At 33.0% G+C, this 26,434-nt stretch overlaps 1 protein-coding gene across 2 annotated transcripts; it reads left to right on the forward strand.

The window, feature by feature from the left end:
* Window positions 1-15,809: 15,809 nt before the first annotated feature.
* Window positions 15,810-24,358, forward strand: LOC111881088 (uncharacterized). Of its 2 annotated transcripts, none has more exons than XM_042901737.2 (12): window positions 15,810-16,357; window positions 20,386-20,588; window positions 20,664-20,861; window positions 20,953-21,024; window positions 21,116-21,211; window positions 21,303-21,382; window positions 21,926-22,001; window positions 22,218-22,428; window positions 22,630-22,826; window positions 23,108-23,207; window positions 23,286-23,375; window positions 23,461-24,358. In XM_042901737.2, exons 1-12 carry the CDS (start codon window positions 15,820-15,822, stop codon window positions 24,171-24,173), a joined length of 2,574 nt encoding a protein of 857 aa, XP_042757671.2. In that variant the 5' UTR covers window positions 15,810-15,819; the 3' UTR covers window positions 24,174-24,358. The 2 variants fall into 2 exon arrangements, with proteins under 2 accessions (XP_042757671.2, XP_023733249.1); XM_023877481.3 differs by lacking the exon at window positions 15,810-16,357 and adding an exon at window positions 19,030-20,233.
* Window positions 24,359-26,434: the final 2,076 nt, after the last annotated feature.

Genomic DNA, 26,434 nt, shown 5'->3' on the forward strand with positions numbered 1-26,434 from the left:
AGCACATAAGGACTTAATGATTTGGATTGTAGGTGACTATTTTTGGGACAATTATTGCCAATTATCTTCATCAACAATACATACATGCCCGATTTAACCCCTTAGAAAGTGATTTGATTCTTTTCATTTTGCTTTATAGTTACAATGAAGTAATATATCTCTATCTTTCATTATTTTCTAAAAATTTCGATGTCTATTTTCTTATTCGGTCTAAAACTTGAAACCTGGTTTAGAACCCAGAACCAGACCAGACTGAACTTGGACCCGATACACCCAAAAACGGTCTGGTTTTCGGGTAAGGTAATTTATGATTTTTGGTCATCGGGTTTTTGTTCTTTGGGTCGGTCCAATCTGGGTTCGGCCTGTTGCTCATCCCTACTCAAAACTGGATTTAGAGCTCCCTTTATATAAGGTGGTGATTTCAAACCCTATAGATAATTACAAAATTTAATTATAATTATTTATGAAGTTAAAATCATTCTGGAATATTCTATATTCCATTATTTTCAAACTCGTTAATTAAACTATTAATTAATTAACAAAACAAGACCCTCATATAAATATCTTTTCATTTCTACTTTATTTTTTTCTTATGTGTAACCCAAAAGGACACTATTATTTTTAGTAATATTATTGGGCTTGCTATGACAAAGGGAACTAATTACCATCATCTCCCACTTGCACTTAGGAATCAACATATAACCGGTCTAATACTTACTAGAGACAACAATGAGTGGCAGTCCAATGCAACTATTATATTTATAGCAACTTTCCTATAAACAATCCTAAGACTGATAACTTCAAATTCCTTTGATCTTCATGATATATTATTATGAACTAGAGACATGGATCTAGGGTCCATCTCATGGTTCATGATTATTTTTCCCGATATCGATTTGTGGTGACATTCAGATTGACTATCGTATCGATTCTAATCAACTAAGTCTCAGCTTGGCCAAGCATTTGTTGTCAACACCAAATCAATAAGGGGCCAAGATACATCTACTTCTCCATTTATGGAAGAAGGATCAAATAAACTTTGACTACATAGGCTAGTGATATACATTTACTTCTCCATTTATGGAAGAAGGATCAAATAAACTTTGACTACATAGGCTAGTGATATTCCTCGTGTAATATCTAGTCAAACCCTATATAGTTGCCAGTTACGGACAACGTTGGGGAAAAACTAAGACACAACTGATTGTAGAACAAGACCTCATGCATCTCCGTTTGAAGAATAAGAAATAAATCCATCATAATTTACTTATGACATGATCCATGAAGTAATCTTTAAGTTTGGCTACTCCAATACTCAAAATATCCATTCTTAATTCAATATTGTATTCCAAGATTATGACTAATTGTGGAAGTTGGAATGATAAACTATTATTCTGTACATGGCATTAAACTTGCAAAAGTATGAACAAACATAGCAATTTATTATTAATAATCGCCAAATCAAAATATGATCATAGTATGGATCAGCTCAACTTCACGAGATCAATGAATTAAAAATCAAATTCTTTCCTTAGTTTCCTAGGAGGACAAAGGATATGATCATAGTATGGAAGAGATCAATTTAAATTTTACATTGACGCTAAGTTCCATGCTAATAAAGACGATTCTGTTAGCAGTTAATTTGTGCTAGCTTTTTACTGAATGGTGAAATATTTGTTTGGAAGAGTACCAAGTAATACACCGTAGTGGATTTAACAATAAACTTAGAGTATGTTGCATTTAGTTAGAATGCAAAGGAAGTTGTGTGACTAAAATAGATTCATTAGTGACATCATTGTTCAAACATTGTCGATCCTTTCGAAGGTTCTTATAATTGAAAAGGTAAACTTACCTCGTGTATGGATCCCAAAGTCACTCAAGATCAAATGGTGTGTACTTAGTAAGCAACATCATATTTTATAGTTGTTCAAATTTGAAGACATCATAGTCAATAGAATCATATCGAAAGAAAATCGTTTCTATCCATTCATTAGGTCAACAAGTCTGACAATGAGACTTGATCATGAGGCATTTGATTTGCAAATGATTCGACTTGAACCCACTTTAAATAGTTTGTTTTTTAATTTGAGAAATTAATCAGTATAAAATCTTAATCTGATTTGGCGATTATTAAGTAGAGATCTTAATATATGATGGAGATCATTCATTTCAATTAGTTTATCTTTATGTTCTTCTTTTGCATGTTTAGAACCAACTTCTTGAATATTAATTCAAAACTCTATAATCGTTCATACTTTTGGGAGTGAGTATTGATTAAGGATTGTCATGAAGTGTTAGTATATTTTTATAGTGATTAGATATAGCATGGAGATTGTGGGTAACGTTCATGAGTATTTAGTAGAGATTTAAATATTGGATACAACCCACACTCAGGGAGATTACTTCATGGATTCAATCATGAGTAATTTTGAGATGATAATATCTTTTATTCTTAAAACGAAGATACATTGATTGTTTTGTATACAATATGGTTGTGCATTGGTCATGCTCTAACGCTATATGTAACTGGTGGTTATAACGGGTAATTTAATGCATGATTTGATGAGTAGAAAAGAACTATGTAGTCAAAACTTATTTGTTCCTTTTACCTTAACAGGAGAAGTGATATCCTTTGGCCCCTCTGTGATTTCATGTTGATATCTCATGTTTCTAGCCAGGTCCCAACTAAATCGATGTGTTCAAATAGTAGTATAATTTGATCATACGAAATCTAAAATCAAGAAACATAATATTGAACTGTTAGGTTGATTCATAATCCATTACTTGGCTCACAATGATATCTTGTAGAAAAAGAGGAATAATTGATCACTTATCTAAGGGTTGATTCTTGATATGATCAGAATTCGATAGTTGCTTGGAAGACACACTTTGTTGGTTATTCAAAGATTATTCGACCAATAGTAGATAATGACTTGTCCAAGTGGGAGACTATTGGAAATAGGTTTCAAATGTCATAACTAATTGGTATAACTTTGGGAATAATAACAAAGTCCTTTTGGGTTGCCCTCAATAGCTAAAATAACTAGAAAATGATTTAAGAGAGTGATATAAATAGTTTATTAATTTCTCATAGCTTGAAAAATTAATTAGAAACTTTTTAAAATTAAGTTAGAGTTAATTTGAACTGATTGGGATTAAATAGAATTAATCGGGATTAAAGGTGCAGGGATTGAATGTTAATTGTTTATTACTTAAGCAAGACGAACATTCTTGAATCCCCATAAGGGGTGGACGGTTTTGGGAGGCCTAGAAGGCTTCTAGAATTGTTCCAAGTAACATATAAGGAAAGGATTTAAATATGGATTAAATCTGATTATTTTATTGATTCAAATAAGCTTTATCTACAAGTTACCTTAGCTATAAATAGACCCTTAGAGCCTTCATTAATTTTGTTCATTTCTCCAATTCATTGATAGAATTCGATTCTTGCAAGTGTTCTCTCCTATCTCCTAAATTTCTAGGGTTTTAGACTTTTAGGTGTGAGCCATTAGAGGCATTCCTACTTTGGGTGCTAGATCTTTCAAGAGCAACACAAGAGTTCAATATCTTCAAGGAATCACAAGTATATACGATTATGCTTGAAAGGTCAGTAATTCGATCACTTTTGATAGCCTATATTAATAGTTTTGAAAGTAGGTTACCATAATAGTAAAACCTAGATCTAGGGTGCATGTACACTTAGGGTTATTATTAATTGCTTCTGTTACCTAAACTTTGTGTATAGATGCATAGAAAACCCAACATATTAATCATTGGAAGGTTATTGACCTCTTACCTTCTTATGGTCAAGGTATTGATCTCCTTTAGTTTCCTATTTTTTCAATCGCCTGGCAGATCAAAATATATGCAATTTTTGCGTTCTCCCATTTCCGTATTATTGCAATCAAAATCTTGTTGAATCAATCTTGTAATTTAGGATGATGGTGGTGGTAATCGTAGCATCTGTTAACGAACTGATTATACCATTAACATTGCTTGTTGCACTACTAATTGATGATAAATGATATTTCCTATGCCCCCAAAACAACACCAACTTTAATTATTTTAATGGTTACTATTATGAAACCGGCTATATTAGGTATGAGTGGCCAAAAAAAGCAGGGTAACATTCACTTCCCCCCCCCCCCCCAATAAAACCAGAAAATAACTTTAGGGACTAATTAGACAAATTCTGAAAACATTATAAGGCTAAAATGTCATTCCCCCAAAACCAAAAGTGTGATCATCAAATTTTTGGACTTGAATCACACATCGAACATAAATCGAATATGTAAGAACCATATTTCTTATCACGCGGTATACACAAAATACGCATAAATTTTTTCCAAATATTATACATCAAAACATTGGATTTAGTTGTGTATTTACAACAAAAGTAATATAAACCAAGCATACAGAAACTACACCCAAGATTTGTCTGGTGTTATAAAATGTTTTACAAAAGACACTAACTTTTATCTGAAATATCGTCTACTTCTCCATAACTGTCTTGCCCTTACTTTGGTTAATGTTTCCTACTTAACACAAACCATACTCATAAAATAAACACTCGCTTAGTGAATAGTTTATTTGTAATATTCAATACATAATCACATTCTCTATCTTTTAAAAACTTATATCATATAACAATACATTGTCATATAATTCGTTAGGAGGTTTATGATATGTTTAAAACATGTCTATAAAAAAAAAAAAGCTCATATACGATTTCACAAGCACAAGTAGTTTTCTCTTGGTATACTTTAAACTTAATAGACTTATACTCTTATAAGTCTTACTGCAATACTCATGTCAATACCTCCATAAAATACTTTTTAACAACATAAATATGATTACATAACTTTAGATCACACAACACACTTTATAATGTGAGTTAAGATAAACTACTCACCTTGATTTGGTTGATATGAGCTTGTTCCAATTCCGTTAAATCATGTTCCAACTCTTGCTTCACCGGAACCTAGTTCAACAACATAACTCTTAAGTGTGACTCGCTCATAACTTGGAACACCACAACACAGTTCCATAATACTCAATTATGTGTAACATGCATAAGATTCAATTGTTCAATTAAATCATATATCTCAAATAAATAATCTATGTATCTTTAATAGACTCATTTTAAACTTAATTCATCAATATCACAAACTTTTATTTCTAGGGTTTATAACAACCTACTTCCAAATTTATGAACATACCAATTATTATCACTCTATGCACTTAGAGTCATGTAATTATCACTTTTAATTACTATTACACAAAATAAGTTCACTACAAAAATCTTATAACACAACTAGGGTTTCAAAATCCCAAACTCGTTTTTGCCCTAAATCATAGATTGATTAACACATAGAACTTATTTTGATTCTAGAAGTGATAGATTATACCTTGTTAACCCTTTCTTAATCTCTTCTTGTTATTCCCTTAGAACATAGCCAAAATCGCCCCTCTTTCGTGATTTACATCTATGGAACGAAATAAGAAGAATAAGAGCTGAAAGGAACTCTCGTCCTTTTTATCTGATTTTAATTCATTGTGTTACCATGTTATGGCATCATTAACTCTACACATCATCGTTTTCCTATTATTCATGAAACTTTTGTCCCATCACTAAAAGTTTTGTTACAAAAGAACAAAGCACTGTACTTTCCCATGTAGTGGTCTATTTTCGCCACGTCATGGTAATTACAAAGTATATTGTCCTCACTATTCACCTTATGTCAACCAGATTGTCGCTTTGGTACCACATTGTGGTACCACTTCTGCCACGTCGTGGATACTGGAATTCAACAATTCTTTAGAATTTTTCCTATTTTACCCTTAACTATCATATCCCACACTTATTTCTTAATTCATTTTTATCAAGAACTTATTTATACCTCAAAAAAATATCACTCGTCTACCATAGACTTTAGAATTCACCCAAGTTCACAATTTACATATAATCACCAAAATACCCTTTTTGGTCTAATTACTTTTATTAGCATTTTTGTCTAACTTTCAATACATACACCTATATATTTTACACCATTACTTCATTACAAACAAAATATCTACTTATAATAACATAGATTTCACTAATATTCTTAATTTCATTATTTACTCAAAATGACCGAAATACCCTTTTGGCCTAAACACTTCTATTACAAGGTTACTCACTTTTAACACATTCAAACACAATATTTCATACTAGTACTTAGTCACAACTTATAACTTACTCTAACAAAACAAGTGTAACATGATATAAGGCTCAAGGAGTGGCTTGTCAATGAGGGTTGTATAAGGGTGGCAAACTTAGCATACACCCCCCATGGTGGCATGTCGAGCTCTTCAACATTAAACAACATTTGAATGACGATGAGAGAGGATAGAGAGTGTGAGTGTAAATGTACACTTAGGGTTATTATTAATTTCTAAAAAACCAATATGGCAGCATGACATGCCATACACTACTCCCTCAAGACTAATATCAATGTTTTTCGTAAATATTCATTCTAGTTGGCAACCGATTTAAAATAGCCCTCCAAATAAACATATTGACCTTACTCAGGATATACATACTTACAAAAACCCACTTGAATCGGTTAAATTAAACCAATTTAACCTGTTAAGGTGAATAAAAACACGTGGAAATGAAGTATTTTGCATACCAAACTTTGGTGGTCTTTTCACATCTCTTTAGATTTCTCTAAATAAAACCACAGAGTAAATGTTATGAAGTTTTTTTGATGTGGGTACTGTTTTGAACATAGACAAACAATAATATAAATGACACTGGATATAGGTATATTGGGTTACGTTTTATTCATAGTACCATTATGGAAATGACAAAGCACCAGGACCGGATGGCTTCACTTTCATGTTCTTGAAGCATTATTGGGATTTGATTAAGTCGGATGTCATCATGTTTGTCAAAGATTTTGAATCCTACAGGTCTCTTGCTAAATGGTTTAATTCCTCTTTTATTTCCCTAATTCCAAAAACTTTTGATCCACTTTATTTGAAATACTATTGGCTGGTAAATCTTGTTGGTTGCCTTTACAAGATTCTTTCAAAAGTTCTTGCAAACCGTCTTAAAAAAATTATGCAAGATTATTAGTCCCAAGAAAACAGCGTATATTAATGGTAAAATCATTTTGGATGGCCACTTTACTTAACGAGATATTTTCTTGGTCCAAGAAGAGGAAGAAAAAACGATTATCTTTAAGGTGGATTTTGACAAAACTTTTGATTCTTTGAGTTAGGAATTCTCTCCCTAATAGCGATATTACTATTTCTCATCTTATATGTGTGTCGACGATGTTACTTTCATTGGTGAGTGGTCGGAGATAAATTTTATTAATCTTAATAGATTGCTTTGATGTATTTACCTTGCTTTGGGGTTAATAGTGAATTTACAAAAATGTAGAGTTTTTTGAGTGGGTGTTAATAACTTGGAGATTGATAAGATGGCTAGTATCCTCAAGTGTGAACCTGTCTCGTTTCCTTTCACTTATCTTGGCTTACCGGTGGGGTCTAATGACTTAGCTTTCAAAACGGAAAGCAAAGTCCTTATCTTTTGGAGGTCGTCTCACGCTTGTAAATTTGGCACTTAATAGTCTCCCTCTTTATTATTTCTCCTTGTTTTGGGCTCCTCGAAATATTATCAATTTACTTGATAGTATTAGAAGGCACTTCCTTTGGGGTGGTGATGATGACAAGAAGAAAATAAATTAGGTAGCGTGGGACGTGGTCACTAAACCTAAGGATAACGAGGGTCTTGTAGTGGGTTGTCCTTATTCCGCCAACTTGGCTTTACTTGCCAAGTGGTGGTGGAGATTAAAAGAAGAGATCGATTCCTTTTGGTTTACTTGTATTCAATATATTCATAATCTTAATCTCGTTGACGGTAAGTCTCTTGATAAATACTCTTTAAAGGGTGTGTGGTATTGCATTTCTCATATTGCTATTGGGTTAGAGGACAAGGGTATTTTTATGTTCAACTTATTCAAAAGAATGGTTGGCATTGGTGATAAGACATACTTTTTAAAAGACGTGTGGTGTGGCGACTATGCTTTGAAAGATATTTATCCTAATTTGTATGCTTTGGAAAACAAATAAAGATTGCTTGGTGAAGGACATGATGAATCTAGGAGATGATCTGGGGCAGTGTGGTGTTTGGAATGGTCTCGACATGTGAGAATAGGTAGGGAATCCATGTGATTTTCGGCTATGGTTGATTTGGTGGGTATTGTTCATTTTAATATATGTTGTGACCAAAGTTGTAAAAATCGTTCGACGGTCGACTGGTGTTAAGGGATTAATCGGTCTTAGCGGGGATTAATCAGAGACCATAGATTATTAATAAAATACTAAAATTAATAAAAAAAAATTAATATATTTCAAGAAAAATAAGTACTTTAAAATTAGAAAATAAGAGGATTTGTAATTTGAAAGTTTAAAAATACTAAAATATAAATATTTTGGTATAATATTAGAAATTTTGAAAATTTTGAAGTAATAAAAAAAATTTAGAATGTTTTTGACTTTTTTTTTTATTTTTTTGACTTTTGTTGACTGGTTAATCTCGCCAAGACCGATTAATCCCATAAAACCCGATTAATCCCTAATTTCCGTCACACACACTAATCCTAGTCGGTTGGAGAACACCAAACGATTAATCCACGACTAATCTCGATTTCTGCAACCATGGTTGTAACAAATGGCAGTGGACAAGGGATTCCAAAAACATTTTTTCTGTCAAAGCATTGAGGCAATTAATTAACAGGTCCAATGAGTCACATGACAACTTGATGAGGTGGGTGAATTGGATTCCGCTCAAGATCAATTGTTATATTTGGAGATTGTTTAAAAATCGAATTCCTACATTCTGTAATTTGATAAAGCAAGGTATTGGCATTTCTTCAAGTCTTTGTGCCTTTTGTCGTTATGGTGTATGTCACCTTTATCGAACTTTTCTTGTATTTGACTTGAACTTCTCGCTTATGTTCTTTTTCTTTGTGCTAATTTATTTGATTGCCGTTAAAAAAATCACAATAAAACACTATTTTCATTTTAAAAGGTTAAAATTATATGATTTGTTGCAACGAAGAATAGTTGCATTTAAAAATAACATACATAAAAAGGAGTAATGCTCTAAAGTTTTTCATGGAATGATGCAAATAGTACAACTAATATATATTGCAATAAAAATTAAAGACCAAATATATATCTTTTGAAATCAAGCAGTTATTTGATAAAACTTAATTAATATTGGATAACTTAAATATCTTAATGGATGATGAAGTTAGGGTTTTTTAAGCGTTCAAAGATTTTTTATTCTTTCAGATTGTTGGTATATCAGTTAGTCTGAACAGATATTTGTTAATAACTTCATGTGTTTATCACGTGACTGTTAGGTTGTTAAGCTTCCATATCAAGTTAGTTAGTGATTAACTTGTATTAATATTATGTTTTACTGGTAAGATGTAACCAGTTACTAAACAGAGGAATAATAAAACAGATTCCTTCCCTCTACTTCTTCTTTCTCTCTCTACATTTCACTTTCATATTCATACCAAAAGTAACATGGTATCAGAATTGAATCTGATTCATGCTCAAAGTTTGATTCATCTTTTTCATCAAGATCTGTTTAATTCGTCTTCTTCACTTGTTGCTTCAACGGCGCCGACTGGAACAGTACCTGAAAGTTCTAATTCCGCTAGAACTCAAAATTACTTCTTTAGATCCACTTTATCTTCATCCCTCAGATCATACCGGCATGTAATTAGTTACCAAACAATTTGATGGATCCAATTTTGGATCGTGGAAGAAGGCGATTACAATTGCACTATCAGCAAAGAACAAATTAGGATTTGTCAATGGTAAAGTAACTAAACATTCCTCTAATCACATCAATTTGGATCTCTGGAAACGATGCAATAACATGGTGATGTCATGGATTCTGAATGTCCTCTCTAGTGACATTGCTGAATCTGTTCTCTATTCATCCACTGCTGAAGAAGTTTGGAAAGATCTTGATGATCGTTTTGGTCAATCGAATGGTGCAAATTGTATCATCTTCAAAAGGAGATTTCAGATCTCACTCAAGGAGCTAGTGATTTGGCTAGTTATTTCACCAAACTAAAGAAATATTGGGATGAATTAAGTGTTCTTTCGATCATTCCCAACTATACTTGCTCTGCAGCTCATGAGATGCAAGAACTTCAACAAAATCAAAAGCTTATCAAGTTTCTAAGATCAACTAAAGTCCAAGTGTTATTAGCTTCAAGTGCTTCAAGTTCCTTATTCATGGCTTCTTGCCATTTTCACACCCCCGAACTGGGACGACGGAAATGTCCGGGGGCGGGTGACTTCATCTTGTAATATCATCACAATTGAATATGAATGAAACATAGCAACCATCACCATCATACATTAACGATGCCAACATGCATTGTTTACAACTTTGTGTTTGTTTATGAAAATACATCCAAAATAACATAACGTATGATAATTCAAAAATTCAATAATTATCCAAATTCCTTAGCTGCCAACCTGCTTATTGAGTCTCTGAGAATACAAGTCGTTTTGAAAAGCGTCAATATAGAATGTTGGTGAGTTCATAAGCATATTTATAAGAAAACTTTGTAATAGTTTGTAAACTCCAGAAAATCCAATATTTTCTGTAAAAATAGTTTGTGAGTCTCGTTTAAAATCATGTATATTTTCATGTGTATTCTTTGTTTACCCTGTTTGAAATTATATGGAGAGTGTACCTAGAAAATCTTATATCTTCTGTTAAACGAAAAACTGTGATCTTAAAATCCTAAGACCAGAGTGGTGAAATTAGATGCAAAATAGTTGACACATAGTTTTGTACTTTTTAAAATGAGTAGAGTGTATATTTTGCGTAAATTTAATTTAATATTGTTATTCTCTATGTGAGTCGTTACAACCATACTAATGTGACGAGAGCGTCTGTCTTGATGTTCTTCAGGCGTCGGTTTCTAAAGATAATTGTCACCCTAAACTGGCCTATGTAGCTGTAGCGAACAGCTCAGGTGTGGGGTGTCAACCCCGTATAGATCTATACACAGTATCACGTTCTCCCTCTAGGAGACTCTGGTTATAACTACAGGACTTACGATGTACACTAGGTAGGAACGAGTGATGGAGTGTCTCAAAAGAGCCTTAACAGAATTTACTCAATTATTAAATTCTGTTATTTAACGTTATAAATAATGTTACAAGTGTATACTTACGATTGCCGTTTATGAGACGCAACTTTCATGTCCTGAAATAAGTTTAGTTCACCAATTTGGTAGATTTATTTATAAAATTCTTTTTATAAATATCTAAGGTTGGAACTAATATAAAATAGCCCATTTTTACCGTAAATGTTAAAAATAGCCCATTTTACTTTAAGTGTCAAAAATAGCCCATTTTTACCATAAATGTCAAAAATAACCCATTTTTACCATAAGTGTCAAAAATAGCTCATTTTTACCATGAGTGTCAAAAATAGTCCATTTTACAAGTTTTAGTGGTACAATTTTTTTATATCCAAAATGTTACCATTTTTAGTGTACCTTCTCATATTTTGCCAACTTTCAAACTTTTTGTATCCAAATATGTGTTAACATTTTCCTTGACTTTATGGTGATTTTATCACGCATCAAATATAACCTTTTAAGCATAACAACAAAACATATAAGCTACACAAGATAACAAAACTAAGGAGTTTGTCAAAAACTTACCAAGTTTGTGGAGTTTGGAAAAAGTCTTCTTTGAATACACACACACTCACATGAAAATTATAGAGAGAAAGGATGTGAAGATCTTGATTGTAGAGAGGAAATGAGATAGAGTGAAAGTTGGAAATAAAAATGAAGAGGGGATGGTGGTGGTGTTCGGCCGTTAGGAGGGAGAGAGAAGAGAGATTAGGGCATAGATACATGTTGGTCAATAATCTCATGCATGGAAGTATAATATGCAATTAGCATGGTTATTTGTTGTACATTATTGAGGTGGCAACCTCTCGCCCTTTTTTTAATTCTTTTCTTCTTTTTTTTTTACCCAAAAACCGATCGGCTAAGGAGGAGAGGGAAATGGGCTTCAGATTTTCAAGTGTGACCGAGAACACATTGGCCCCAATAAGGACTTCAGTTTGTAAAGAGAGAGTGTGGAGGGTTCTTGGGCTTGATTTAAGCCCAAGGAAGATTTCGGTCCAAAATGAGGCCCAAAAGGTATGGAAGTAGCCCAATAGAAATTTTCGACCCATTAAGGCCTATATACGGTTTTTCGGCCCAAAGAGATTAAATGGAAGAGTTTTCGGCCCAATAGGAGGCCCAATATTGATTTTCGGTTCGATGAGCCCAAAATAATGATTTTCGGCCCAACAATGGCCCAAATATGGGTTCTTGGCCCATATAACGGTCAACTAGGGCTTTTAGCCCAAAAGGGCCCAATAGCGGTTTTCGGCGTTGGAAAGCCCATTAGAGAGTTTTTTGGCCCAAAATAATACCTAATAGAGGTATTTGGCCCATTAGCGTCTAAGAATAAATTCTTGCAGCCCAATAAGGGTCTTACGGCCCAAAACGATTGTTAAATACCAGTTTTCGGCCCATTAGGGCCAAAAAGTGAGTTTTCGACCCAAAAGGACTAAGTTGAGAGGTTATCGGCTCATTAGGGCCCAATAGAAGAGTCTTGGCCCAAATAAGGGCTAGGGCCGAGAAAGCTTGGGCTAAGGCCCAAAATGATGAATTTTGGCTCATTGAGTCGAGTTTTGGGTTTACACAAAGTGGTTTCACCTTGAATTACAATTCTTGGATGAACAACTTAATTAACATTTAAGTTTGATTTATACTAAACGTAGGGTTACAAGGTTACACGAAGAAGTTATCTTGTACAAAGATAGAAATCATAACCCTAATCTGCTAGTTGGACACCATTTAGGAATGGAGGCAGCTTCATCATAAGAAGATGGTTCTATGATCTTACACATGTTGTGAAAAGATTGTTGACCCTGTTCAGATAAAGAACCGAAACACACATGTTTAGGCTGATGAGTGTGTGTGACAGTGTGTATACATGATGCAAAGTGAGGACAAAAATCATCTAAATTTGTAACAAATGCATTGTTACAAATGTAGTCCTTTAAATGGGCATGGGTAATAGGAACTCGTTCAGATCTTCTAGGAACAAAATTGTTGGTTAAAGTTTGAACTGGTAAAGGAGAAGAGGATGGATTAGGTGATGAACTGATACTATCTTCAGAATGAGATAGACTTGGTTGTGGTGAAAACACAGGGGGTGGAACGGTCATTGTGAAGTTGAAAAGGGAAAATTTCTTCATGAAATATTACATCCCTAGAAATAACAATCTTCTTGGTTTCCAAATCATACAATTTGTAAGCTTTCTTTCCATATGGATAACCAATAAAAATACAAGGTATTGATCTTGGTTGTAGTTTATCCTTATTATGCTGTAAAGTGCTAACATAACATAAACATCCAAATGTTCTCAAATGATCATAAGAAGGTTGAGTATCATAGAGAAGTGAGAATGGAGATTTACCATAAAGGATTTTCGAAAGGGAATCTATTTAAAAGAAAAGTAGCACTTAAAACGCAATCTCCTTAAAATCTGAGGGGTAATTTGGACTGAAAAATAAGAGATCTGGAAGTCTTTAACAAGTTTTTGTGTTTTCTTTCAACCACTCCATTCTGTTGAGGGGTATATCTACAACTTGTTTGATGAATGATACCTTTTTTTGTACAAAATAATCCCTTCATTACTTGACCCTAATTTAAAAGCATTGTCTGTTCTTAAGACCTTTAATTTTCTCCCAAATTTGGTCTCAATCATTTCAATAAATCCTTTAATTACCCTAAATGCATTACTCTTTGTACTAAGTAAATGAGTCCATGTAGCTCTTGAGTAATCATCCATAATGGTCAAAAAGTATGAATGATTATCATAAGTTTTAGTGTGATAGGGGCCCCATGTATGAACATGAATCATTTCAAAAATTGTTGAAGTATGAATAGAACTAATGGAAAATGGGAGTTTGTGTTGTCTAGCTTTAGAACAAACTTCACAAGAATCACAAGAAGTATCAATAAAATGTGATTTATTAGGCAAATCAAGAGTTTTTAACTTGTACATAAGAAGATGCCCAAGTCTTTTATGCCAAACAGATACATAAATTGTTTTAGAAACAACATTACAAGATGGAAACAAAACAGATGAATGAAATTTTGGTTTTAAAGTAACAGAAAGTACTACTCCTTCATTTCTACTGGAAGTTGATTAAAGAAAATAAAGCCCAACACGATGTCTACTAAGAACCAAAGGCCTCTTCTAAGAAGGGCCCTACAACAAGAAACAAGATTTTTCTGAAAAAAACAACAAAAGATCTTAATTGTCTGCACAATTTGGCTATGGAAAGAAGATTAAATTTGAATAAAGGGAAATAAAGAACATGATGAAGTATAACAGATTCGGCTAAGACAACACTCCCATACTCATGACCATCAGTTTGTTGACCATTTGGTAAAGGGATACGATAAGGATTTTTGAGCTTTTGAATATTAATAAGAGCGGATTTATTGAAACACATATGATCACTGGCCCCTTAATCTATTATTCATGTCATTGTATTATTTTCAAGACAATGACATTTAATTGGATAATCATAAATATCTTGGGAGAATAAAACATTACCAGCCAAATTTGCAGAGACTTGTGAATATTCTTGTCCAACATTGTTATCTTTAAGCTTGCTCAATAGAGAACACAATTGGTGATATTGATCTTCAACTTGCTGATTTATTCACAAAAGCAAGCAACATCATTTTCTATTAAACAAATTGGGAGCGCAACACTCTCCAATTTGAGAGGGGGGGGGGGGGGGGGGGGGGGGTAATATCAGTTAGTCTTCACAACTATTTGTTAATAACTTCACGTGTTTATCACGTGACTGTTAGTTGGTTAAGCTTCGATATCAAGTTAGTTAGTGATTAACTTGTATTAATATTTTGTTTTACTGGTAAGATGTAATCAGTTAGTAACGTACATTAGTTAGTAACGTAACAGGTGAATAATAAAATAGATTCCTTCTCTCTATTTCTTCTTTCTCTCTCTACATTTCACGTTCATGTTCATACCAAAATTAACACAAATATCGTTCAAAAATTATATCAAACGTGTTAAATATTTACTGGTTTTGAAGTGCCATGCGCATGCTTTCAATTAGAAGTTATAATTTATCAAACCGTCTCATATTGAAAAAACAATTAAAATTAAAGACATTTCATGTTTTAACAACTATGTTCACAAGAAAACAGTTAAGTTTCATAAAAAAACAACATATGTTTTAAAGTTGTTGTTAGATAAAAAATAAATAAATAAATAAATAAAGTTATTTTATAAAAAATAACTTTGCAAAATAAGTCACACTTTGAAGATTGTCGTTGAAAAACTAGAAAGTATGATCAATGGAGAAATTTACTATCATGGAATCAGTTATATAAGATCTGCTTTTGAAAAATGAAACTTACACCATATTTAACTCCTAATATAAAAACTAAAAAGATGGTATCTAAGCACCCACCGGCATTCTCCATGTCATTTACAATTAACCTTTATGAGCATGCATTTTCTTTGTATCTTTCCTAGAACATTATTTCTTGTTACAACCTCTATAAATTCTCTTTATTCGTTTTCTCTTTCTCTCAAATCATCTATAAAGAAATTGATATCTTATGATCCTTTCCCACATTGAATTTCATCTCACTCGTTTTCAATACTAAGTTATGCTCAAATTTTCATATTTCTTCTACAATATGAAATCCTTAACGTTATTGAATATGCTATTTGTTGCGCTTTTGGTTTTGTTTTTTGATTGTGCTGTTAGCAGGGAATGTACCAACATTCCAACCGAGCTCTCATCACATACCTTTCGTTACCAGTTATTGAATTCGGATAACATGACTAGGAAGGAGGAGATGTTATCTCATAACCATTTGACTCCGACCGATGATCATGCTTGGGCCAATCTGCTTCCTAGAAAACCATTGAAACAAGCAGATGAATTTGCTTGGATGATGATGTACAAACAGATGAAAAATCGAGCGTCTGGAAACTTCTTAAAGGAAGTTCCCATGGGTGATGTGAGATTGGACCCTCGTTCGATTCATGGTCAAGCTCAACAAACCAATTTGAAATACTTGATGATGTTAGAAGTTGATAGATTGGTTTGGAGCTTTAGGAAGACAGCCAATTTGCCAACTCTTGGTGTTCCCTACGGAGGATGGGAGTCTCCGGATCAAGAGCTTCGAGGTCATTTTGTAGGTCAGTGTACTTCGATCCTCGGTGTTATTTTGTTTATTTGTTATGAAGCCTATTCTTTCTATGCAACCCTATTTCTCTATAATATATAAGTTCCATTTTTTTTACCAAACATTCACATTTATGCATGCATGATTTATAGAAAGCTTAAGCTTTCTCTTGTTGGACTTTTCGACTCCTTTCCTCCGACTAGAAATATTGGCAAAACTAAAAGTTATGTAAAAGGGTGGATAAAATGTACAATTGGGTTATGTTCTTATTTTAGGGGACCAAAGACTATTAAATGTTTTTGAACAAGTTGATTAATTATTAAAATAAATTGGATGTGACCGCAACACCTAACCACTCCCTAACTTCGTCACATGATACAAGGCACTAGCCTACTGTGGCCACTTGGCCCCATGAGGTACCATATCCTAACAAAGAAAAATTTTACATGAAATGTGAAAGGATAAATGTATTGGAGATTGTATTTGTATAATCTTTTTGTTGGTAAAACAAATCTATTTATTCATGGGCTTTGTGGTTTGTTTTAAGGAATATCATTATCCGTTTGATTCAAATTTTGGTTAGAATTTTTTGGTACGTCCTTTATGAAACTACACAAGTAATCCTATATATATATATATATATATTTCATTTTGCAACTTACATAAATTATAAAAAACATTCTTATTAATTACCTTTTAACAAATACATAATCTATTTTTTTCATTACGGTAACATTAAATAAATAAAATTATATTTATAACACATTTATAAATAAATATTACACATGAACTCAGATACATAAAAAATAAACTTTACATTTGTAATTAAGCTTTTATAAAATATGCCCTAAAAATTCTTACTTGAAAGTTATTACAAATTCTATGTTGCCTTTATGTATTAATAGGTCAATTAAATGTCGTAAAGCCTTAAAATAATCTTAAATCATAAAGTTACGTGGCATCTTATCATCAAAAGGTATACTAATCTAATGCCTAAATCTAAAACCTTTTATCGATCTTTAATCTAATTTATGTTGTTTAGTTTCTTTGGTCAGCCAAACCATTGAGGGCATCATTTGTTATCTTTTAGTTTAAGCCCAACTGTTATTAATAGAAATCAAGTTGCTAAAAGTTCGCCCCACTCTATGACTCTAATAAGGATAATTTGCCCTGGATTTAGCACAATTAGGGATGTGATAAAAAAAAACCGAAACCGAATAACTGAATCGAACCAAATGATATTGTATTTCATAATATGTATAAAAATCCAAAGCGGACAAACTAATAAATAATATTAAAAATTATATGTCGATTAGTTACGAATAATAAATTAAATTATTATTAACTAGTTACTAAATTTCATACAGAAATGAGTTTGATCCTTTTTTTTTAAACAACCGAAAAGAGTTTGATCATTCACGGTCAAATTTTATTATAAAAATTATAGAAGGAGATTGACACGTTGTCAAATGAATTCAATCCGATACAAAAAAATAATTAAAAAAACAAAAACAAAAAAAAACAAAACAAAACAAAAAAACAAAACTACTTAGAAAATCCCTATTCTTGATTGGTACATTATGGAATGACTCATTCTTAAAGGTTTTATGCACTCCAATGGTTGTAAGTTGCAACTTAGAACCCCTAGATTTAATGTAATTATCATCTGTTCCAACAGCAATAGAAGAACCAATAAACTCAAAGCAAATACTCAGGAAAAAAACAAACAGAACTTTAATTAAAATTCAAGACATAAATTAAAAAGCAACTTAAAAGATTGCATATCTTTAATTGGTAACTTCACTAAAAATAACTCGTATTCTTAAAGATTTTCCGCACTCTAGTGGATGTAAGCTACCACATAGAACCCCAATGTTTAATGTAGTTATCATTCGTTCAACGTAGAACCACATGATTTGATGTAGTTATCATTCATTTAAACAGCAATGGAAGAACCGATAAACTCAAAATGAATACTCAGAAATTATCATTTCACAAACCTCATGTCCTCGGCCCCGATTAAACACGCATGTGGACTTGGCTCATCCATTATACTTCGCTAAAACCTTTGTAGGATCAGGATAACACAAGTCTTATAAACCCACAAAAGTTTATTCTTCTTACCAATATGGTACAAAGGAAATTGATAACGTGCAATTTACTCCTTATAAATTTCCAACGAAGGATCATAAGAGGGTTAGATATGCGAAAAATTATGTAATTACATATGTGTTTATAATCTTCGATAAGAAAACGATTTTATTTAAAGTTGTGATGTCATAACAGTTTACAAGAATCTTGTGTCTTGTGATTATGGATCCTAACCCACATGCTAAACGACAAGTACTCTAACCCAAATACCTAACTAGCATTATTTACAATATATATATATATATATATATATATATATATATATATATATATATATATATATATATATATATATATATATATATTCAGGTTTTTCTAAACAGCCACTTTAATTATACTCCATATTTAGAAAGTAATATCATAGAGAAGTCACTTTCTAAAATTAAATGTTAGAAAAACATTATTTAAAGTAATTATAAAAAATAAAATAAAATAAATCCCAACAATTCATTTAATTCAAGATCAATTCGAATGTGTATCCAATCAGAGCACTGTAAAAGCGGCTTTTTCTGAGCAGTGAGTGGGTATTTCCTAACAAACCAAACAAAAAGGCGGGGAGCAAGAACGCAAGAACACGAGAAATTTATCAGGCCAACCCTAAAACTGTTTGCCTTTTTACGGATCCCAAATTCCTAATTTTAAATTCAAATCCGAAAACCCGTTTGTCTCCATCTCTCTATCTGTCACTCACACTTAATTTGATAATGTTAATACTCAGTTTCACACACTTTGATGATCAATCCTCCATAGATAACGACACCTAATCCGTGAGTTCTTTCTGTCTTGTAGTTACTTTCAATCTTCTTGGGGAATTTCCCTTTTTTCTTATCTTACACGACATTATTTCCCTTTATCATTACTTTTACTTCCCACAAAGTAATCAAGCTTCTGTAAATTCTTGTGTATCTCGTTTTTCTACTTCAATCATTACTATTTTCACAACTGTATTCCATTTCGCTTTCGCTTTCGTTTTCGATTGTCTATGTATGATTCGGTTGTTGATGCTCATTCACTCATTGTTAGAATTTCCATTAACAGTTATTGCCTTTCACGAGACTTAATCGCCTGTCCCATTCGTTATTGATTGTCTTTTAAGTAGTTACAGGTTAGGTATTTCAATTGAATTCGATATATGGGGTCTTCCGATTTCTGATGATAACTTATCGCATCTGCTGATATTTCTTCAACAAAATGAAATCATTCACGTTGTTGAAGATGCTATCTGTTTTCCTTTTGGTTTTCGTTTTGTTTTCTGATTCTGTTGTTAGTAAGGAATGTACTAACACTCCAACCGAGCTCTCATCCCATACTTTCCGATACCAATTCCTGAATTCGAAAAACAAAACATGGAAACAAGAAGTGTTATCGTCTCACAATCACAACCATTTAACCCCGACTGATGAATCCGCTTGGGCAAGTTTACTCCCTAGGAAAGTCCTGAAACAGGAAGATGAATTCGCGTGGATGATGACTTATAGACAGATGAAAAATCAAAATCAAGGAGGTAAGAAGTCTGATTTTAATGGGAATTTCTTAAATGAAGTTCCCTTAGGTGATGTCAGACTAGACCCTGATTCAATCCATGGTCAAGCTCAACAAACCAATTTGAAATACTTGTTAATGCTCGATGTCGATAGTCTAGTTTGGAGCTTTAGAAAAAACGCCGGTTTACCCACTCCGGGCACCGCCTACGGCGGTTGGGAATCCCCAAATCAAGAACTTCGCGGTCACTTCGTAGGTTGGTATACTTGTATACGTTTAACGTTTCTCCAACCCTTTTTTCTGATCCACAACTCGATTCAATTTCTCTAATTTCCTTGTAAAACTATATATTCATGATTCATTCACTTTTACGATGAACATTTCACTAATTTGATATAATTTTTGAAGGGCATTACATGAGTGCCACAGCTCAAATGTGGGCTAGCACTGGTGATGAAACTCTGAAAAACAAGATGACTGCAGTCGTATCTGCACTGGGTGAATGTCAGGAAAAGATGAACACCGGTTACCTTTCTGCTTTTCCATCTGAGTTTTTTGATCGATTTGAAGCTGTACAACCAGTCTGGGCTCCGTATTACACCATTCACAAGGTAAATCTTCATCAATTTCGTCAATTTGATTTATTTTTATCAAGTTTAATTCATAATCTCCTGTAAAAATGGCAGATAATGGCGGGTTTAGTCGATCAGTATCTTTTAGCTGGCAACAATCAAGCTCTAAAAATGGTGACAAAAATGGCGGACTATTTCTACAAACGCGTACAAAATGTGATTTATCAGTATACGATCGAGAGACACTGGCGATCTTTAAATGAAGAAACTGGTGGCATGAATGACGTCATGTACAGACTGTACACCATAACAGTATGCTAAAGAATCATGATGTGTAATTCTATTTTTTATTTTTTTAAATATTAATTTGATGTTAATGGGGTTGTTGATTTATTATTGTTAGGGAGATAGCAACCATTTATTGTTGGCTCATCTTTTTGACAAACCCTGCTTTCTTGGACTCTTGGCTATAAAGGTAAATTCAATTTCAATTTTATATATATATATATAATATGTTGTTTTAAAGATTTTTATGGATTAATATGGTTAATATTTATTTCTTGTAGGCTGATGATTTATCTGGTTTTCATGCGAATACGCATATTCCAATTGTTATTGGATCACAAATGCGGTATGAAGTTACTGGTGATCCTCTCTACAAGGTATTTCATTTATACTTGTTTTCTATATACGGGTATTTTTATTTTTATTTTTAAAAGGACAAAATTTATACAAATATTATTTTGTTTCTAGGAAATTGGAATGTTTTTCATGGATGCTGTGAACTCTTCTCACATGTATGCTACAGGAGGGACATCGGTTAGTGAGTTCTGGTATGTGTTTTAGTGTGCTTAACAGTTTTTTTATGTTTTGTGCGTAAATTCATAGTAGGGTTTAATAACATAAATTTAAAGGATAATCACATATATATAGCCACCTTATGACGTGACATATAACAAATTGAACATTCTTTTTTTTACCAATTGCATATAATGGCCATTGATACTGCAATTGGTTGTAAATTGAGAAATTGCTTTTAGAATGTTCCCACCACAAAAGAAACCAAATCTTACAATTGTATTCTGAAAATTGTTTAAAAAGGGGAAACATGAGCAATTTAGCAATTGTTTGGAATTTCCCAAGAAAACGTTTTTTGGAATTTCGCAACTAACCAATTTAGTAATCCCGTGATTTTGTGCTATGTGTAAAAAATGGTCAATTTGTTAAATGTCACATCATAGGTCATTTCATGAATATCCCTAAATCGACATATATACTAAAATTATTTTTGTACTATTTTAAGTTGGTTTATTGGTGACCACTTAAGCATGAACATTTTAATTTTCGTGTAACAAATTGGTGGTTGGTTTTTTTAGGTCAGAACCTAAAAGACTAGCTTCGACATTACAGACGGAGAATGAGGAATCATGTACCACCTATAACATGTTGAAGGTATGCATCTAATGTGGGTCACACATCAGCTAGACACCGTATACAGTATACGAGTATCACTCTCTCTTCCCATATACTATTTTGAGAGAAAATCAAAACTCCATATATCTAACATGATATCAGAGTTGGGTCCTATATCAGCTCCACATATCTAACAATCTTTATGTCTAATTTATTGATAAATTTACGATGGTGTGTGTGTGTGTGTGTTTATAGGTGTCTCGTAATTTGTTTAGATGGACAAAAGAAATGGCGTATGCGGATTATTATGAGCGAGCATTGACTAATGGAGTCCTTAGCATTCAAAGAGGGAAAGAGCCCGGAATCATGATATATATGTTACCATTAGGCACCGGGGTATCAAAAGCAACAGGATACCATAAATGGGGATCCAAGTTTAATGATTTTTGGTGCTGTTATGGAACAGGTTCCTTCATTTCCTACCTTTTTGGAATTCAATTCCAACGATTGTTTGGTTGCAAATTGACGGAATTCAATTCATCATATATGGAGTTTATGTTCCTTTCAAGTGTTTCAAGTTTGGAAGGAATTCAATACCATTCCTTCTCTTATTTGTTAAAAGACCGAAATACCCCCATTTGATAGCCGTTTGGGTTACTTTTTGTAGGGATTGAATCGTTCTCGAAATTAGGTGATTCGATATACTTTGAAGAAGCCGGAAACAATCCGGGGATTTATATCATTCAGTATATATCAAGCTCATTTAATTGGAAAAATGGTCAACTATTTATTAATCAAAAAGTAACGCCTGTTGTTTCATGGGATCCTTACCTTCGAGCAACAATCACAATCTCCTCAAAGAAGGTATGCAAAACATTTTAGCAACGTACGTACATATTTGTTTATTATTGGAGAAAAATGGTCAAATTTTTATTAATCAACCTACTTTTTAATAATTTACCTAGTATAGAAACATCATCCAAATACAAAACAATTTTCGCTGTTATAATTGGTTATATTTTTCAAAGTATTGTAAGTACAATGTCGTATAATAGAATAAAACGTTGTTAATTTTTTTCATTTATAAACGCTATTTATTTTTATTTTTTTGCTTGTTTATATAAACCAACCATTTTGTTTTGTAGGAAGGATCATCATCTAGCATGAATATTAGAATACCATCTTGGACAACATCAAATGTAAAAGCATCACTCAATGATCAAGTGATTCCTGTAACACCTGCAGGTATGAATTTTTTATGTAAAAAAATAAATATTTATTCATCAATGTTATAAAACTTCATATAAAATTCTTTTGGTGTAGGTAATTTCTTATCAGTCACGAAAAAGTGGAGCTCGTCTGACGTTATTACCCTTGAATTTCCAATAACCCTTAGAATGGAGGCTATTCAAGGTACTAATTTTGAGTCTTCATATAGTTACGTTTTGAAATATAAGTTTGACTATATTACAATTTTGGTCCCTGTGGTATATGCCAGATGAGCGATCTGATTATGCTTCTCTTCAAGCAATCTTATATGGTCCCTACTTGCTAGTTGGCTTGACCACTGGTGATTCCGACCTAAAACCGGAATCGGGTTCTCTTTCCAAATGGATCACTCCAATTCCGGCGGAATACAATTCCCATCTCATTACTCTTTCTCAAGAAACAGCAAATTCAACCCTCGCCCTTTCACACACAAACACCGGCATCACAACGGTGAAGTTCCCCAACCCCGGAACTAGCGATTCTGTCTTCTCAACATTTAGAATCATCTTAGCAAACTCAACTTCAAGTCAGTTTTCATCATATAAGGATGCTATTGGTAAAACCATCATGCTAGAGCCATACAACCTCCCCGGGATGTTAATTGTACAACAAGGAAAAGAAAAAAGTCTCGGAATCAGCGATTCCTCCGAACCCCGGAATTCATTATTCCGGATGGTGGAGGGAAATGAGGGAATGGTTAGATTAGAGTCTGATAGCCAGAAGGGTTGCTTTGTGTATAATTCGGGTGGAACCGTGAAGCTCAGCTGTGATTCTGGTGAACAGGATTCCGACTTTATGGGAGCAACTAGTTTTAAGGCGAACGGGGGAATCAGCAATTACCATCCGATTAGCTTCGTGGCAAAAGGGTTGGAAATGAATTTTCTTCTGCAGCCGTTGTTTAGTTTGAGGGATGAACACTACACAGTTTACTTCAACGTTTAATCCTAAAGTGTGTTGTTCAATCAAAGTAGGAATGGGGCACCCTCTAGTAGTTTATTTAAATGGATTGGATCGTCTTGCCTTTGATGTCTCTTTGTAGTGTATACTTGTTCGCTATGTATTTATTTATGTACAATGTAATACCCTCATTTTATAAACATAAATATATGATATAATATAAATGTCCACCGTGATCAAGCACAAATAGGAGCAATTAGCAAAATTATGGTTTAAGAACCAAAAAGGGCGATTTGTAATTGGAAGCCGAGTAAACTAACCAACTTTGAAAGCACTTTTTAACAGCGTAACCAATTTTTTGGAATTTCCGTAAAATAACCAGAGTATGTAGTGATACATTTTGGACCTGTTTTTAATCGGGTCACCCACATCATTAATCCTACCTATTACTATGGTCCCCCTATATATATCATTTCGGACAATCACTCGGAACGCCCATTTCGGACTACACCTTCTCCGGCCTACGCTTCGAAGTTGCAGGAAACCGGATTTTGGACTTACACTTTGTTGAAGGAGGTCGCTTGACAGTGAAGAGCTCGAGCATATGTGGGTATGTGTCGTTTCCTTTAGAGATTGTTATTTGGTTAACATATGTGGCATATGTTAAAAAATTGTTAGTGTTGTTAGTAGTTTTAATGAGAAATACTTTGTGTGAAATAGACTTTGATGGTATAAGGTTTTTTGTATGATTAATATTACTCTTAGCAACAGTTACTACAAGTAAAACCCTAAAAAATATGTTCTGAACACTCTACACACTGAAATGCAAAGATCTAATTTGGAATCCGTAGAATTTGTTTGGAATATGTAGATCGGTCCATAACAAAGGCCATTGTAGTTCGGAATAGTACACTAATTTTAATTTTTGTTTTGTAGCATGATGATATTAATAAGCGGTTGTCGCTACAAGCTACAAACCAGAATTAGGTAGGAAAATCATAGCCAGGTTATACCCTACCCCGGTATAGGTGGCGCTTTTTAGGGTATTTTGAATTTTTTAAATTCGAAAGTAAAATATTAATATGAATCAAATCACGATTTCATTGGAGTATACTTCACAAAATTGAAATCTCTCACGGAAGAATTGATAAATTTCTGTCCACCTTGTTTATGCGGAAAGTGTGAATGTAATTGAGTGAAGGAAATTGAATAATATGTTCAAACCGAACATGTTATGAACTTCGCTTGAAGGGTTTGAATGACTCGTTTTTCATAGAAAAGAAGTCAAACTTCGATTAATCAACAATCAATCGTGTATTTTTTGTAGTCACACAAGAAGAGAAGCATAAGTCATCATATATTCCCCATCACCAAAGTTATATTTGTATAATTGTATCCCAGCCTTGTTCTCTATTTCTCAGACCCGTCTACCTTGCATCCTATTCCACACGTTTGGAGCTACTATAAAAACATCCATGGAAGCGTTAAAGTTTCTCTCGTCGTTAAATAAAGGGTGTTCAGATTCTGACTCCCCAACCTCATCCGGTACTTTTATTTGTGGTATACACCACTCCACGTCCGTACACAAATTATTACAAGAATATCTCGAATGATTACTTTCATTGAGCCAATAATAACATTCAAATAAGTCATTTTAAATTTTTAACACACACTTTAACATATTTTGAGGTTGATTTATCTCCATGAACAAAATATCACCCATTTGTTGGAATGAAATAGAAGAGAATTGAACCTTTTCAACGATCATTCTGAGCAAATCTAGTCAGAGATGCATAAATATTGTATTTCCCAATCTAAATGGTGTAAGTTTCGAGCAAGACCGTCAAGATTTTCCACATGTAAGAACCTAGCAATGAGTAATGACATAAGATTCTCCACATATAAGAACCTAGCAATAAGTAATGACTAATGACACTTTATATTAACAAATTACAAATGGATGCAGTCATCGACATAGTATGTTGTTTGGCTCAAATTACTTTAAACAATCAATTTTAAAAAGTCAAGTATTTTTCTTAGAGCTCTCTAAATATGGATTACCTAATTGGAAATGTAGCAAATTCACGTTTTTATTTATTCTAGTTTATTGATATTAAAAAACACTTTGAAAACTAATGAATTTTTTTATAAAATTATCTCTAACTTAATTGTGTTGTTTATTATGAAATAAGAAGAGTGTTCAAAATAACTAAAATATTCGCGTTAGGGACTAAAAATGATTAATCGAAACTGTCCAGGTACCGAAGTGCAATAATCTAGTGTGAAGCAGAACAAAAATAAAAATG

Source organism: Lactuca sativa, chromosome 1, assembly GCF_002870075.4.
Source record: "Lactuca sativa cultivar Salinas chromosome 1, Lsat_Salinas_v11, whole genome shotgun sequence".
Lineage (NCBI taxonomy): Eukaryota > Viridiplantae > Streptophyta > Magnoliopsida > Asterales > Asteraceae > Lactuca > Lactuca sativa.